The sequence below is a fragment of the Triturus cristatus genome, chromosome 12 (assembly GCF_964204655.1).
Source record: "Triturus cristatus chromosome 12, aTriCri1.1, whole genome shotgun sequence".
NCBI classification, from domain to species: domain Eukaryota; kingdom Metazoa; phylum Chordata; class Amphibia; order Caudata; family Salamandridae; genus Triturus; species Triturus cristatus.
Window position 1 is genome coordinate 756,756,392 of NC_140595.1, and position 18,660 is coordinate 756,775,051.

The following is an 18,660-nucleotide window of genomic DNA, read 5'->3' on the forward strand; positions in this document are numbered from 1 at the left end:
GTGGAGGAATTGCCATAATTTATGACAAATCCTACCAATGTAAATTGGAAGACTTATCTTTTCTAAACTGTGAAGCAGCTTTATTTAAAATCACAATGACCCCGCAAATTACTTTTTCAGGCATTCTTGTCTATCATCCCCCTGGACCTTAAAGTTCCTGGGCTTCTTCACTGCCAGATCTGGGCACGCCACATCTTCTTAAAGCGTCGAACTTCACTATATTGGGTGATTTTAACTTTCATCTTGATAATTCTGAATGTACAGTCAGTAGCACCCTGATCACTGATTTTGCAGCATTAAATCTTTTACTTTGTAATACTGGCCCTACACACATTGCTGGGCATTTGTTGGATCCCATTTTTTCCAATTTACCTCGTCTTCGGTGTGATCCTGCTCTTCCTTTTTGTTGGTCAGATCATTTTGCAGTTAAATTTCAGTTTATTCTGTGTTTCATCAGGTTGGAGCGGATGCCACCACCCTTGAGAGGAAGCCAGCCCATGATCTGAGCCCAGGAGATTGGGTAAGGATAAAAGTCCACAGACGAAGAAACTGTTTGGTTCCCAGGTGGGGAAAACCAAGACAAGTAATTCTGACTATGACAACAGCTGTGAAGTGTGCTGGACTAAAGCACTGGATCCATGCCAGCCATACTCTGAGAATAACGAATCCAGTCGACAGCAAAGGAAAAGAGTATTATGACGGATTAGAGTCAAATACTGAATCAGACAACGAAGAGCCAGAGACACAAGAAAATCCTGTAAGGGGGGATAAGGAACCAAACCAGATATTGGTCCCCAGAAGTATCTCTCTAAGGAAAAGATTGCAGATCTCTGATGATAGCTCAGATTTTGATAACGAGCAAGAAAAACGAAGTCCCCGAAGAGAAAGCAGGAGAAGGAAATAAAAGGAGCTCGAGGGAAAAGCCATAGAAGAGAATCAAGAACCATAAGTCTCAAATGAAAAACCAAGAGAAATTCAACCTGACGTAACAAATCAGAGTGAACAAGGGACAGGTACAGAGAGAGAGGGACAGATTGCGGAAGACCCCCGAGGAGGTGTAGGGAACTGCAACATCCAGTTAGGTGAAGGGACAACTAGTCAAGATTGCGTGTCGGAGAGCCGAGGAGGGACAGAAGTAGGGAAATCAAAACAAGTGGTGGACAAATAGACTGGTGAAGAGGAAAAGCAGGTTGAGACTGAATCAGAAGAAAGTGAAAACGAGATACCAGAAGGCCGAGTTCTGAGAAAGAGAGCTTGGAGAGATGAAAAGAATGACAAGAATGATAAAGGGAGTAAACTAAAGAGAACTACTAGAGACGAAGTCTGGCCAAATAAGATAAAGAGACTGAGATATCGATTGACTCCAGTAAAACCATTGAAGTCTGAGCAGGTGAATGAAGTCACAAGTCAAGACAAACCTAAAGAAGGAGAACCAGCTGTAACAAGAGGCTGGAAGAATAAGAAAACCTAACCAGAAGTATAAGTCACCAGAATGGACGTACGTGGCACTGCCTGAAGAGGAGCAAGAGGCAGATAGTCAAGGAAATCCAGAGGAGACTTTACTGAAAGTGGTTGAAGAAGAAGAAGAATCAGAAATCCTGAGAGTTATCTTGTCCGATACTGGAGAAGAAGAAACGGAAGTTCAGGAAATTCTGTATCCAGATTACGAGGACAAAGCAAAAGATGATGAAATGCCAAATTGAATAAACAAAGAAGTTGCTGATGTGGAGAATAACAACTTGAGTAAAAGTAGAAATTAATAGAACCTTGTAGGGGCTTAGAAGCCTTGGGTTAGAAACCGGTCATAAAGTAGAAGAGGCTAAGTCAAAAGACACGGTCCATTTAGTAAAGATGGCTAACATAGATGGTAGTAAAAGTAGATGTACCTTCATGAGAAGATGGTGCAAGACATGTTGTTGTTGTACAGGATTTTTTATGCTTTTGTGGAGCATACTTGCTCTAGTAATTTCTTTCAAAGTCACAATAGATACAGTAGAAGGACATGGTGAAAACAAAACTAACATAGGTAAATTTGCAAAGGTAGTACCGACTACAGAAGTCAACGTTCATGTACATAAAGACAGGTCTATTAACGATTTCTCTAATAATGTGTTTTCAAAATGATTGTATGAATATGTAAAAACAATGGATGTAAGGGACTGCTAGGTCTGTATGCAGTTACCTGCTTCTGTGGCAGAGGGAGTGACTTATCATCACCTTCCAGTTACTTATGGAATAACATGTAGTGTCTTAGTTAATTTGTTTTATCAGATCGGGAAATTAGAATATAATTTTTCAGACGTAGATAACATTCTTTGACAATTGCCTATGAATAACAAATTAAACCCAGCTAAAACTGCTAAAGTATTAGGTGAGATTTTTATAGAAACTAAGGAATTAACATTAGAATATATTTTTAGAAACAATTTAATTTGCAGTTTGAAGAAAGAAGAAAAGACATGGTTGAAGAAAGGAGATTAAAGATGCACAGAAAAGCAGAAGGAAGTAAAATGGATAAAATGGTTTGGGATATAGATAGAGAAAAGGAGTTGAAAAATGGAGCCAGTCCAACTATGGCTATAGATACACCACAGAAAGGCAAATTATGTATTACGAGGGAAAGATCCCAATATGATTATTATTTTATAGGGACTAGTGAGTGCCATGATACATATTGTATTGCAACCGGATGGGGATTTAGAGGTGGAGAAGATCCAGTCTTTCCTGAATTATATTTTATCTGTGGGAACAGGGCATATTATTGTTTGCCAGACCATTGGGATGGCACATGTTATGTTGGCCTGGTTTTTCCAAAGATCTTTCACATGGACAGAGAAGAAGGTGTAAATAGCTTAGATAATCATAAAATGCGTAGTAGGAGAGAAACTTGGGCAGAAATTGTGGGAGACATCTTTGGTGCATTGATACCAGCAGTGGGAATATCTCTGAATGCGAACAAAATTAGAAAATTGTCAACAGTGGTGGATCGCTTGTCAACAAGCACCGCTGGAGGATTCTTATTGGTTAATACTGAAATGGTTGCCATGCGTGCTATGGTGATACAAAATCGACTTGCCCTTGATATACTATTGGCAAAAGAGGGTGGAGTCTGTGGAATGCTGAAAGTTCAACATTGTTGCACTTACATTCCAGACGAAAGAAAATCTAAAAGGTTATATCAAAAATATTACTAAATTGCATGAGGAAATTGTACCACTGGAGGTTGAAAATGTATGGACAAGAATGGGAAAGAAAATAGCTGCTACTAAGAATTTCGTAGTTAACTTAGGTAGTACAATTGTAGGTAAAATATTATTTCCATTAACATGTGTGATCTTAGCATTATTAATTCTAAAATTAGGGTGTATGTGTTGTAGAAATAAGAAAACAAAGAATAAAACAAAAAGAGAAAAACTAAAAAGAAAAGAGTCAATATATAGAAATGGAAGAGATAACATTAGATGAGTGGAAAGAGAATATGTACAAAAGAGCAAAAAGAGAAGAAGCTGAAACTGAATTATGAATAAGAAGTCATTTCTAATCTCCCTAAAAAAGGGTACCAAATTTTGGGTGTTATGTGGTGATAAAATCACCAAAGGGGGGATTGCTGGAGTGGGTTTTCTTTAAAAAAAAAAAAAAAATTGTGTACCCCCTCCATTTTATGGTTTTATATTAAAATGATTAATAATAATTGTACTAATTGTTTGCAGTATTGAAGTAATCAACTATACTAATATAAAATACACGTGGGATTTGCTTTGGCATGGCCTAATTAATACGTAAACTAATTTCCGTACGCATACTAAGGATAGATATTTAGAAATTGCATGTTATATGTTGCTTTCGTAATGTAATTGTGAATTGTGCTTTAAATTGTGAGTATAAACCGCAATGAGTGTTGCTTACAGCTAGATAAATACATACACATAAAGGGTTTAGTGAGGGAATAACATTGTAATAGCCATTTCCATGTATTAATTACGTTTTTGTGTTTCTTTGCTTAAGTTGACCTTTCTGGAGTGGCCACAAAATGGCTGCTATCCCTATTGACCGACCAATGACGAATCAAAATATAACTGAGTGATGTGCGCATGCGGTTGCTGCCAGCAACAGTGGCCTCCATATGAACCCGACCAGATGGTGACACCCAAGGACGGTCTGGGCTGCCATCCAGCTGCCATCCAGATGTCTGAAAAGAAGAGTTAAAAAGATACAACGGCCCGGAGAAAATAAAGATACAACTAAAGAAACAATTTGTACATGTGAACTCGGACGGACAAGTCTAGCCAAGTTTCAAACAAAGAACTGACTGACATTATGAACTGTCATATTTGATGACATTATGGACACAAAAACCTTATGGGAACTAAGATGGACTAAACGGACGTGAAACTGTTTCAAATTATTAATAAATTTGAGTTGCATCAAAAAAGAAACATTTGCGTTCATGAACTATGTGAATAAGTCTAGCCAACCTTCAAACAATGGCCAATCCATGAACTAAATTGTAAGAATTGATGACATCACGGACACCAACTCGAGTGGGAACTAAAATGACCCAAATAGACATGCAAATTGTTGCTAGTTATTAATAAAAATGTATTACATTTAAGAGAAACATTTAGCGCTGAGAACCAAGCAGAATGATCCTAGTTGTCCAATCAGGAGAGTTTAAGACATATATTGTTTCTTTTGCTTCCGTTAATTTCATTATAAAAGATGTAGACTAGAGAGGGTAAAACAGTCTTCACAATTTCTTCTTTCCTGATTTCCTGACGCTACGCTGACAGAAAGGACGGTGACTCTACTGGACAATGGTCTGCCCGAGACTCTGATGGACTGATCAGATGCCCAATTCCTTTGCGAACTAGTTAAATGATTTACGGGCATAGAGACCAAAGATCTGACTTAACTTAGAGGACGACATTTAGCCAGAATAGGTAAATATGCTAACAAATTTACTGAATGTTTTATGACTTTCCATGCTTTATTCTAGATAAATATCTTATGTTATTACAAGAACTGTGTTGGGTTATTATTTGAGTAATGAATTGATTTATATTGTTTAGAGAGTTAAGTGTTGCTTCACCCAGCAACTCAGCTGATCCATGGCCTATCCATGGGAGGATTTACTAGGTTGATGTCTAGATTCCTGTGAGGTAGGGAAGCTTATGGCTCACTAGGGATTGGACGTATTTCCTCTCATTACAGCGTACGGAGTGATCATCACCTCTTGTGACTATAGATCTATGGTGAATGAATGTTGGTGTTATGGGCCCCACCAGTGAATGAGTGAATGAATGTAGTGAAGATCTATGGTTCTGTTGTTGTAAAGAGGGATTTAGCATTCCGCGCTGCATCACAAACACACATACCCCAATGCAGGACCCACAGACACTCATTATATACACATACATACACAAACAGACACACCCAGTCACCACTGCAGGCCACACACACACAAAGACACACATATACAGGGGCAGACACTGTTGCAGGAGCACACACTCATCACACACACAGGAGCCCACACCACTGCACAGGCCTCGGAAGGGCAGCAAGCGCCAAGAAGAGGGGGCCGTTACTGAGGCGCCAGCCCGGCAGCAGCGCTTCAGAAGATCATCCAGGAAGGAAGACGGTGCTCGTGCATCGAGGGTCATGCAGGGCGGCGCTTCCTCTGCTGCACAATGTCCGGTGAAGAGGCAGGAAGGACCGGGAGGCGGCGACCTCTGCCCTTTGACAGTATTTTTGTAGCGGAGGATGTTGACGGGGAGATGACTAAGGACTTATTTTCAAGACGTCCATGGAGGTTGGAGCACCCCCCGACCCATCTCTGCGGGAGCCTGCCTGTCCCATCCATGCACGATACATGAAGAACACAAGCAGAGAACAAAACGCTATTCCCTTCAAAGACAACAAGCGCGGTACCGCAAAGTCAGCCGTGCGTTTACTTTCACATGGCGCTTTCACTTTAAGTGAAAGCGCAATGCGAAAGTAAACACGCGGCTGACTTTGCCAAAGCAGAGGGAGTAAAAAAAAAGTGCGTGGGGACAAATAAAGGGGAGAGTGTCATGCTGCTGGTAAAAGATCAAATCCCGGTGGGCGTGGCCAAAAGGAGACAAGGCGGCAACAAGGAGGGACTAAGAAGCCTCCTTTACAATCACAAGCCAGCATTTTCCATTAAAGATGACGCTGGCCAATCAAAAAGATGGGCGGGGCTTCAACTCCATCTCCGAGAGCTTCGGAATCTGAATTGATTTCAAGAAGCTCTCGGATGCCAAGAGCAGCGCATGCGCGCTGCTTTTGACGGCTGAGACCTAAAAATGAACACTGAAATCAGGAAACCCTTACACAGCCTCAACGCAATGTCTGCAAGAGGATGATCCTAATACCGCTGGTTTAAGGGAGTTGACCCAGACCCCAACTCATTATGAACAGCACAGTCAGCTGAAATAGCTACAGTAACTCCTGCTACGACACACATCGCAATTATTAGTTTTGTGGCAAATAGTGGGCGGTCAAACATGAAGACATATTCGAGTAAATGCTTTTTATTTACAACAACATGAAGCTTTGCTGCAGTACCACCAACATCAGCATGTAATTCCCCCAAACCTAGTAATTGTATGATATTTATTGCACCTGGTAAATTCCGACTCAGCAGCGTCGGATTTGATCAGGTGTGATAAATATCACAACATTTACCGACCACTCATAATGAGGGCCTAAGTATATTGCAAACAGCAGGTCATATTACCTAAAAAGCACTGGGTCTTTCCATAGTGCTGATTTTCACAGTGGAACCATTGTTCTATGTGAAGTAGGCAGCTGGACTGAGGGGGGACCTATTCCATCAAAGAGAGTTTGTCCTACGCCACTTACACATGTTCTTATTGCTCACCCTTACCTCAGACTTTAGTTTAATCCTAAGGTATTCTGAGTGAACTCACCATTATCCTCAATGAAGACGTAGTTCCCGAGCCGCAGGGTAGCATCACAATCATGACAGCGGAAGCAGCTGCGGTGGAAGAACCACCCCTCAGCACTGACTCTTTCCAGTATATACACTCGCTGGCCACAGAAGTAACAAGCATCACTGCTCCCTGTTAGCGTCTGTCCTTTCAGAGTCTGTAAGGGAACCACACAAGGTTACTTACACATGCCCTAAAACATCAAAACGTCGAAGACACCAGAAGCAGACAACAAAACCCACTAAAAGACCGGAGGACTCCTTCCTAAGGAGGAGTGAATACCAGGCCTGGGGAGCATGACATTTATGTTCACCTCATTAAGGGAAAAGTGGTCACAAGCTCAACAGGTGACACAAGGAGGACACTTTCCTACGGTATGGGACGTCTCAAGGGAGCCAAAAGCCAGTGAGGGGAGAAAACAGCAAATCAACAATACACAATTGGTAGCTCTCTCTGTGGGCCCAACCAAAGATGGAGGTGTTCCAGCTGAACTAAAAGGCCAAGTAAGGTAGACAAATAAAAATGGATGACATGAGAAGGGCTTCTACCCATCATAAAAGAGGTGAAATTCTTACACGGCTCAGAAGCCAAGGATTGGAGAAGATGCAATACCCAGAGAACAGGATATACTCACTGTCCGCACCACCTGTATAGCGGTGGAATTCCAATATGAATTCTTGCACAGAAGATACTATAAAACTTGGGAATACTCAAATGTTTCTTGGAGTATAGGCAAAAAGGAATCCCCACAGAACAGGATAGGGCATGCACTACACTAAACCTGGGACTCAGAGGTAGGCACCATCGCCCCTTTTACTATCACTCCAGTGGACGATCAGGCCAAGGAGAAGACATTATACCCAAGATACTACTTCAAAGCCTAGTGCCTGTGGTAATTATATGGTCAGGCTGTCTCCTTTTACGTCTTCCTTGAAACACAATTTCAAAGCACTGATTGTACAGCTCTGCAAGTGCATTACTATTTGTTAGCCACGCAGAATGCCTGGTAGATCCAGGCTACTTCTGACATCAAGGGAAAGGTCTGCAATCAAGTACCTCATCTTATTTATCTACAGATATGGTCTTTTTTGGAGTTGTGGGGGTCGATTGAAAAACAATTCTGCAGGAGGCATACATGGGGTGTTTGTTATTTTCTAGAGTATCTTTAATCAAGAAGAGCATTTCATTTGGAAAACTGAGAACATAAAATGTAGTTTGCTCAAAATTGATAACCCAGGTAGAATGGTGATTTAGACGTAAAAATGAGAACAAACAAATGCATCTTCAGGAGTGGAGCTCGAGTACTACATATTCGGAGATTACATAAATACATACGGATGAGTTTAAATGGACTAGTTAAAATAACTAATTATGCTATCGTCAAGAGTTAGAGGTAGCCTCAATTTCCCATACCCATTTACAAATATTGGGGAGTTGTCATACCTCTGTCTTGCTACATATTTGCTCTGCAAGTTTAACCTGTTTTGCCACCTGGTGGGCATAGAAGAAATCTGTGTGTGTTTGGCTATTGAATGTCCATCAAGAAAGGTAGTGGGTTAAAGTGTTTGGCCTGTGTGTTGACTGAACTAGACATGACATTTGTGTATGTAAAGTTTCCTGAATGCCCAACTACAGAACTTAATGTACCGCTAATACCGCCAGTTTGGAGGATTAATTTTATGCACATCTAGTATAATCTGCTCTTGTCATCTGTGATCTTCACCATCAGAGTGGAGCTGAATGTAAAGGTCTTTGGATTCCTTATGTCAGAGAACATAAGAACTAAAGTCTTAGACCAGAAGGGCCTGTCTCTACTCAAGTGTAAGCCACTCCACCAAAAACTCAGCAGATGTACATTCTGGAGGAAAGCTGCAAAAAAGTACCTCACACTTTCATCAGATCTGAAGTTACAAATTTAAGGGCCTTATTAAAAGTTTGGCAGTCAGACCGCCTGAACGCCGCTTCCGCCAGTAAATCTGTTAGAAATGGGGGGTTCTAGTTGGCAGTGGTAGGTACCTTCATCCAAACAGGGGCCCTTGCTTCTAGTCAGGGTGAGGGGGTACACTCCTAAAATAACCCCTGCTCACCCCCTTGATAGCTTGGCACGAGCAGACAGGCTTATCTCAGAGGCAGTGTATAAAGCATTTATGAACGCATACAGTAATACAGTGAAAACACTACAAATGGACACCGCACCAGTTTAGAAAAATAAGAAATCTTTATCTAAACTTAAAACAAGACCAAACGACAAAAATCCACAGTACAGTATCAAAACTATCCTCAAAAATAGGTTGTGCACTTAAATCAAGCTTGGAGCAACAAATTACTATACTTATATGACATCATGACAGATGAAAATCCCAAAGTACGGCGCCGACTGCGAGGTGTGCAGCGTTGGGCCCACACAAAGAACAGTACCTTGAAATATGGTGAAAGCAAAGACAGTTTACGGCGTCAGGGAGGTGCGGCTTTGTTGGCGCTGTGCGGCGTTCGACTCCTTACGACCCCAGTGGAGGTGTAGACTCTGTTCCTTACTGCAGCGCAGGGGGAGGCAAGACGACTGTTACTTACTGCGTCGGGGAGATGTCACGATGGCGCCGAAACCACTGTTCCTTATGATGGCGCGATGTCAATGGATTCGGGGAGTCACCCACGTCAAGGATCGGCTCCACGATGATGAAGTTGGCGGCACAGCAGGTTACGGCGTCACTTGCTGGCGTCGATGTGGCACAGCGGCCGGCGTCGGGTCTACTTCGCAAGTCGGAGCAGCGCTCATGGCTTTGGTGCAGATTACGGCGTCACTCACCGGCGTCGGTGTTGCAATTTCCTTCTGTAGCAGCTAAAACAGCAGTTCTAGATGCAGGCAGACAGAAGGGGTGAAGTCTGTGTTCCTGAGACTTCAGAACAGGAGGCAAGCTCAGTTGTTTTAAGCCCTTGGAGATCTTTTCTTCAAGCAGGTGACAAAGCAAAACAGCAAAGTCCTTTTTCTCCTTTCCTTGGCAGCAAGCAGCCACTGCAGGCCAACCCCAGTCAGCAAACAGCACAGGGGCAGTATTCCTCCTCAGCTTCTCATGCTCTTCTTCTTGGCAAAGGTTTCCTCTTAATTTCCCAGAAGTGATCTAAAAGTCTAGGGTCTGGGCCCCTCTTTTTATACACCAAAATCCTTTGTTCTCTAAAGGCAGAGTGTGTCTGTACTCAGCCAAAACCAGTTCTGTCTTCACTGGTGCAGCTTCCTGGCAGGAGGTGGAGACAGCATTGTTGAACGCAGACCAGGCCCATTCAGGTGAAAAGGAAATCTCCCCCCTACTCTCCAAATGCAAACCATGTCGGACTCATCAGACTTCTGGAACCACAGCCCTCTCCAGCCCCCTGTCATCCAAAAGCCAGACATGCAATACACAAACCTAGCATAATAATAATAATACATTTTTTTATTCGGCTTTGCACATTGGAAAACCATAAAAGCAACAATTAATAATACATATTCACACAAAAAAATCAACTTATAAAATAGAGTTTCAAAACACACAAGAATTAATATTCTAAAATCATAGAATCAAATTATTTCATTCTAGAATCGGTATAATTTCTTTTACAGATTTTTCCTGTGCTTCATAATAGATTTAAAAAAATTAAGAACATAATAGCAAACCGATTCAGATTCCAACAGTTGAAGGCGTAACATTGCAGGGCGACATTGTCTGAGACCCCAACGCCTTAATAGTGGTAGTAGCCATATTTTTCGGTGTGGATGATGGAATTTACAAATCAATATTGTGTGTAAATTGGACTGTATTGATTCCTCATCACAAGGACAAACAGTGAGACTTAAGTCCCACCTATTTCTCTCGGGAAATGCTACTAATCTGAAAAAGAAGTCTAATCTGAATCTTGTTAGTAGCATTCTATCATATGTACTGATTTGAAGTGTTAAGTAAGGGTGAATGGAGGAGGTGGTCTGGATACTATTAGCATGGAGGACCGAGGGTTTTGTTGAATCAGAGATCGGCCTCAAGGACTCTAGATGACTCAGAGCCAGTCGTTTCAACTCTCTCTTTGGCAGATCGATAATGTCTTCAGGTACGAGATAATATTTCTCCATACCAAGATCTTTAAAAAAAATTCTGACATACCTGACCCAGGTTATCTTTTTTGATTGGTCAAGAGCCATTGAATCCGCCACGATTGCCTGTGTCAACGCATTCTTATCAGAGGTCCAAATGCGGCGCCAAAGCAACAGTGGTTGGATCATTATTAGGTCCTTTAAATATGGAATTCCCAATTCCAGGTGGGATGCGTAAATTGATGTGTGTCTTGGTGTTGCTAGAAGGAATCTGAGGAAAGTATTTTCTGCCACCTGAAGGGCGCTAACATCTACATGTCCCCAGACACCTGCCCCATATAGCGCTATAGCCTGACACTTTGCGCTGTAAATTTTTAAGAGCTCCATCAGTGCCCTCCTCCCCAGTCTCTGAGAAAAGCCCATCAGGGCCACTGTGGCTCTTTTGAAATGATGACACCTAGCTTCTACAGCTGGCCGCCAATTCAGCCTTTCATCGATCATGATACCCAAATACGGGTACTGGGCAGTTACCTCTAGTTTTTGGTTTTTGAGATAAATATCCTTTGCTCGTTTTTTCCCACTGCCTCCTACCATGACAAACGTTTTTTCACATTCACAAGTAGGTCCAGACCACCCATAAAATCCACATACTTATTCAGGGAGGTCTGTAATTCGCGTGGGGTGCGCGCCAAAATGACCGCGTCATCTGCATAAAGCAGAGCGGGAATCAGGCGCTGTTTTACCTGTGGGAGATCCAAAGCCCCCCTCAACATCGCTTCTTCCAAACCGTTGGTATACAAAGAAAAAAGAAAGGGGGCCAGGACACACCCTTGCCTGACTCCACGCTCCACTCCAAAAGACGCTGTCAACTCCCCCTTCACACCATAGTGCACCCTCGCTGAAGCTTTGGAATAAAGCTCTCTTAGAAAGTCTAAGACGGGGGGCTCCACGCCCATTTGTCTCAAGACCATCCAGAGTTTAGCATGTGACACGCAGTCAAAGGCAGCGGACAGGTCTACATACACCATGTAGACCGTGTCCTTCTTTGCTTGGATATATTTACCCATTATTAAACCAAGATTAAGGGCCTGCTCCACTGTTCCATAACCCTCCCGAAATCCAAATTGGAGATCAGAAATAATGCCTCCCTTTTCAGCCCACTGCAGTAGTCGCTCTAGCACAACCCTGCCAACGACTTTGCCCAGAGAATCCAGTAATGAAATGGGGCGATAGCATTTGGGGTCTTGACGGTCCCCCTTTTTAAAAATTGGGACCATAATAGACTTAGTCCAGGATTTTATCAGACCCACTTTTGCGGCTGCGGTACACACTCTGGTAAGAATGGGGGCCCAGAGATCCTGATTAAATTTAAAAAGATCCACTGGGAACCCATCTGGGCCTGGGGCTTTACCGTTTTTACTTAATTCCAGTGCCACTAATACCTCAGAGATATCAAAGTACAATGATATTGGATATTCAACTGTTGGATAAGTAATATCTGGTCCAACTGGATCTGCTGTGTTTTTTAAACTTTTAGCAAAATGGGAGACCCACATGTCTTCCTCTATGGCCACTTCTATCTTAGGACTGTTATTGTCTAATAGATAGGGGGATTTAACTGTTCGCCAGAAGGCCTCACTATTTTTAGAGACAGCACTAGTGTGCAGATCATCCCATAAATTCTGTTTTAATTCTTGTGTTCTTTTTTTACGTGCCTGTCCGTATTGTTGTCTAAGGAGATGGATCTGTTCCGAATCTCTGTCTGGTTTATTTAGTGCCACCTTTAATTTAGTTAGGGCCACTGTACAGCTATGATTGAACCACCCTCTGGTAGTCGAATTCGAATTCGTTGATTTTGCTGTTAGAAGTCCCTTAATTTTCTCTAATATTTGTGAGAAATTTTTTAGGACATCTTCATCCGTTACTGATAAATCCAGGCATTTAGTTATGTTTAAATATGCCTCCTTTACCAATTTGTCGGTAATTACAACAGGATTAATCTTCTCCCACTTTAAGGTATATCCATTTTGCTTGCCTAGCTCCAGTTTATTCTGGGCAAGAGTTTTAGCTACGACAGCTGTTAGGGGTTGAGAATTAATTAAATGAAGATCCATCCTCAAGGCGGAGTGATCGCTTAATGTGTTAGTCAGGACCTCAAAGGAGCTGGCTCTGCACAACAAACCAGGCGACGGGAGGATAAAGTAGACTGTAGTTTTGCAACCCCTTCCCACATAGGTTGGTTGCAAAAAATGTGAGCATACACTTGGCTCATTTGCTATTGAAAGTTCTAAAACTGATAGCACATTATTCATAGCATTCCCAACCTTAGTGTGGGCAAAAACATGAGGGGAGCATCAAATTCGTCGACTATCCCACAACAATTTTTTCCATTTTGTGGGCATGGATTCAGATTAAAATCTCCTCCCCATAAAAGATGAACCACCCCTTTTCTTGCCTTAGTTTGAAGATGATAGATTAATTTCGCCTGAATGTTAAGGAGAAAAGTCAAAAATTGGTCCTCCTCTAGGTTATTGTAGAGATTGAGCACAAGGATAGACTTTTTTTTTTTTAAAAGAGAGAGAAAGTAATTGAAAATTCGAATCATAATCAACGATAAAAGCTTTTAGATGGTTCAAGGTATTTGTGATATACGTAGTCAGCCCTCCCTTGGGTCTACCTACACCGCTGCCCACTGCAGGGACAAAATAAGTTTTATGACCCAAAAGATGGAGCTCCGTGGTAGACCACGTCTCCTGTAGACAGATGATATTACCCAGCTCCAAGAAGTTCAAAGCAGTCACGTCCTCGATTTTGTGGCGAGGGCCCGCAACGTTCCAAGATAGGATAGTTAAGGGCTGTAGTTCTGTATTAATCGCCAAAGAATCGTCTGCCGCGGCAATGATTTTTACTTTGGGCGCTAAATGGGGTGGCTTAGGATTAATAGGTTCAGTCGCCGTTGATGGTCGATCGACCATTTCAAGGCCGCTAAACCTGTTCATCGTCGGGATAGTGAACCAAGGATCCCTACGAGGCGGCTCTCTATAGGCCCTCCTCTGTGTGTTCTGACCCCATTCATCCCAACCTCCTCCCTGATGAGATGTCCCCACTGTATTCCAAGAACTGTCATGGTCGTGGTGACGAGGGCCCGCTATTTGTCTTGGGTTGCCATATTCACTATAACGAGAAGCTACTACTTCCCGGGGGCTATCATAGTCATTAAAAGGATTATTACGATGTTGAGAAGGATAAAAAAAGGAGAGTCGCTTAATTCCTATACCTCCTTTTGAGCTCGAGTACTCCCAAGAGCAGATATGATCTACCACTCGAGGGTCATCCAATGTAATCATAATACAATCTCCTGATATTAATTTTCTGCCATTTCCTACCCAGGGGATCCTACGTGCCATCAAGATCTTACATGACCGTGTTGGTGGAATAGGACGATTAATGTTTAGCCAGTGTCGTACTTTATTTATCAAAGACCACGTAGGTTCTACGTTATGATCCACCAGCTCGGGCATGCCTGTCATTACAACTACAAAAGGGCATGCTTCCGGTGGCATATCGACAATAAGTCTAGCTTCAGAAGGTCCCCCGGGGCCCCCCCCGTTAGATACTGGGGCCGAAGTTTTTGGAACAGGTGTTTTTGAAGCCCGAGTCTTGGGCACAGATTTTTTAGGTTCCAGGGTTGTGGGCACCGGTGTTGTTGCTAACGGAGGATTACCCTGGGATAAGGTTATGGCAACACTAGAGGAAAATTTTGCTGTCCTGTTAGTATTTAATGTTTCACTGGGTATTGATTTAGGTGTTACATCTAGGGGTGTAGGTGCATTCATTTGTAAAGCTGCGGGCTTAAAAAAAGTCTGTTTCTTACCCCCCGTTTTTTGGGCCCCCGACACTTGCTTCAATTTTGTGAGGTTTATACACTTAGTTAGCTGGATCTCTATCTGTAATAATCTAGCTTCTACTGGAGCGAGAGAAGTTTTCAGTAGATCTGCGATATTGTTTAACAATTGCGAGTTATTGCTATTGGTTATTTCCTTAGTAGGATGTGATTGAAAGGGAGATTCCAGGCAAATGGGGTCTGAGGTGTGATGTACAGAATGATTAATGAACGTAGAATCTACAGCCTGTTCATCTCCAGAAGGTGCATTCTCTTTCCTACTATGCGTGTCGCTACTCTCATTGGGGATGGAATTTTTCGCCTTTTTCTTTCTTTTCTTTATTGCGCCCTCCCTCCTCCCCATTGCTTGCCTTTTTTCATCCGGTGTGACTTGGGGAACCAGTTCTGGCGACCTTTCTAAGTCTGAACTTATCTGGAAGTCGGAAAGCTGGGAGGCCGACAGGTCCACGTTGTTTGGTAAACTACGCCTACCCTCACAAAGCGCCCTTCGCCCAAAATTATTTTCTTTTACGGGGGATCTTGCGTCTGCTAGTTTACCCATGGAGGATCTTTTAGCAAGTGCTAAATCCAGGGACACCCTACCGTCCATCAGACTAATGGTTTGGTCAATGAATGTGTTAGCCTTGGTAATAAAGTCGTCCATGGGACCTAGAAGCTTGCCCCCACCCCCCAATGCTTTAGTTTTAGAAATGTTTCCTCTAGTTAGCACCATACTTCCTATTAAATCAATACAGAAATTTAAGATCTTATCACGCAAATAATCAGTAGGGCTATGTATTTAAAATCACATAGGTCTAAAAACAATGAAGAAACAATACGTGGAAATTTACTATGAGTCCCGTAACAAATTGAAAATGGGGGGATGGCCCGGTCCGGTCTCTCCGGTCCTCAGACGGCCTCAAACGGCCCCCCCTTTGCCCGGGCTTAGCCCCGGGCACACCCGCGCGCTCCCGTGCTGCGGGGAACTATGTTCCTAAAATAGTGGGATTATTGGGCGGTGGGGGCGTGGCGATCAGGGAGAGCAGCCCAGGTGTAACTGGTTGGGCTCGCTGGGACTCCTGGGCAATGGAGTCCCCTGCTCACAGCCCTGAACAAAATACACTCGCCCCTGTTGACAAGCAGGCCCCTCTGACAACTGCTGCGGTGTTCTGTCGCGCTGCGGGTCCAGCGAGTTGCTGGGTTAGAGGACGGGAGAAGTGAGAAATGGCAATCCAGCGTCGATCCAGGTAAATCAAAATACAGTTAGTAACTGCACTGAATTATGTCCACAACACTAATAATAACTCAAAGTCTTGCACAACACAAATAGCAAGTTGATTCAGAGTCTTTTTGGCTTTTCCTGGTTCAATCCAGACTCAGAAACGTACAAAAATCACAGTGTCCTCCTGGATTACTTCTCCAGAATGAGCGTTTGAAACTGGTCTTCAAGAATCTGTTGTTTTGTAGTCATTTGTCAGTTTAAATAAATAAATAAATAAAGAACTCACCGATAGACCTAGCATAAGCACACTGGATGGTTTGGCAAGAAAATACCCACTTTTTAAAAGTGGTATTTTCAAACACAGAATATAAAAATCACCCTCACTAAAAGATGCATCTTAACATTCTGAGTTCAGGCATACTAAACCTTATTTTCCTATCTCGTTCCTGAGGTCAGTTATGTTTATAAGATGTTATAAACTAACTCCCCATTCTGGCCTATGGGAACAGAAAGTCTTGCAATAGTGAAAAACAAAAATGGCAGTATATCACTATTAGGACATGCCACACACATCAGGGCATGTCCTACCTTTCACATACAATGCACCCTGCCCACAGGGGTACCTTGGTCCTACCTTAGGGGTCAATCAGTGCTGCAAGCATTTGGTGGGCTTGCAGCACTGATTGTGCCGCCCACAGAAGCAGCTTGTAAAATGTGTCTCAGGCCTGCCATTACAGAGCCTGTGTGCAGTCTGGGACTGCCATGTCGACTTAGCAAGTGCACACTTGCCAGTCCCCAAACCTTCCTTTTTCTGCATGTTAGCCACCCCTAAGGTACACATGGTGCACTGTACTAGGGTCTGACAAGTAAATCAAATTACCAATCATGGAATCACTAATCCATCACATCAATTTACAAAGGGAGCACTTGCACTGTGGCACTGAACAGCAGTGGCAAAGTGCCCAAAGCATCTAGACCAGCAAAAACACAGGAGGCAACAGCAGAAAAAATGGAAGGGAGACCCACACCAATGGTGCCAGGTCTAACAAAACTACAGCGCTTGCAGTCTTTAGACCGCCTTATTATGAGTTTACCATAGTGCCAGCGGTGTGCCTGTGGAGATCCTGTGGCGGTGGTGAATATTTTTCCATATGTATCAAGGCATGTGTCATCATTTCGACTGCATATTTGTCAAACACATATACATGATGCAAGTGGAAAAATACCATCTACCCATTCCCAGACTCTGGCCCATACGTGGGCAGGGCAGGCAATGGGTATATAGCACAAAATGACTCACCTGTATATCGCCACAAACAGGGTAGTAATCCTCTGGATGAAGTGTTGCTGTGAAGGGGAGACCTGGAGAAAGGGATCCACGTCAAACACTGATGGGAAAAACAGGAAAGGTATGCACCCCAAATCCTTTGTTACTGTCAATTTGAAGCTGGTGGTCTCACCACCACCACAGTCGGTTTGTTGGAAATTCAACTTGTAATACAGACGGTGGTTAAACCCCTCTGTACCGCCCTATGGTAGCTGCTTTTCCCAGACCATGGCAGTCTGCAGTGTATTAGCAGTGAACGGCGGTTCAGCCGCAATCTTTGCAATAGCAATTCGCCTAACTCATAATACGGCGGTCGGACTACGGATACGGCAGTTCATGGACCGCCAAACTTCTAATAAGGCTCTAAGTCTTCAAATGTATAGCAACCCCTGGCAAGGTTTGTTTCTTCTGTATGGCTTTCCCCTTCTTGACCGTTTCAAGATACATTATACTGCCACATGGAAAGAAGGCCATCTTGGGCCTTGCTCTGCAATTTAATATGTAAAAACATCTGTTCCTAGTCCATGGAGGCTAGGAATCTCCTTTCTGAAGTTACCCTCTTGCCCACAGCCAAAAAACACCTGCTTTGGTTGCACAAGATAGACAATACACATTTTTTTCCACACTTAGGATACCACTTATAAGAAACACCAGCCAAAAGTTTGGTGTTGACCTTTGAGGGTTTCTGGATGCTCATGCATGAATAGATCTTGTTGAAAGCCTCTGTGTATTTATGTTTACCATTGCACGTCTTGTTGTAACTGCACAAGCACACTTAAGAGTACTTGAGAATGCCACAGCGTCTGAACTCAGATTGTTAAAAAGATCCGTATGCCCTTCATGCTGCAGATATCTCTAAATAAGCATAACATGGGGGTCTTCTGCTTGGGCAGAGTGTGATAGTCTGGTAATACCCCCCGTTCTGCCTACAGGTGCATCGTTCTGCCCTCAATTACCTGCTGTAAACCATAGAAAAGGAGACAGTGGTCGTTTGCCGCTATCAAGGCTAGATATTTGCATGGCGGATACCAAATCTAGGAAACAGACCATAAATGGTCATCCTTGGGATTTTCCAAAACCACAGATTGACTTGGGAGCTTCGGCCCAGCATTAAAAAAATAGCACCAAAATGTCTTGGCCCTCCGCCCACTTTCTTAATAAACCGTGAATCTGTGCCATGTTCTGACCGGATAT

General features: G+C 43.0%; 1 protein-coding gene across 3 annotated transcripts in view; it reads right to left on the reverse strand.

Moving 5' to 3' along the window:
* The window catches only part of MICAL1 (microtubule associated monooxygenase, calponin and LIM domain containing 1), a 398,198-nt gene that overhangs the window by 49,823 nt on the left and 329,715 nt on the right, over positions 1-18,660 (reverse strand). For all 3 annotated transcript variants that reach the window (XM_085639238.1, XM_085639240.1, XM_085639239.1), the window contains exon 16: positions 6,951-7,128. In XM_085639238.1, coding sequence (XP_085495364.1) covers positions 6,951-7,128 — 178 coding nt within the window. The remainder of the gene's footprint in view (positions 1-6,950; positions 7,129-18,660) is intronic.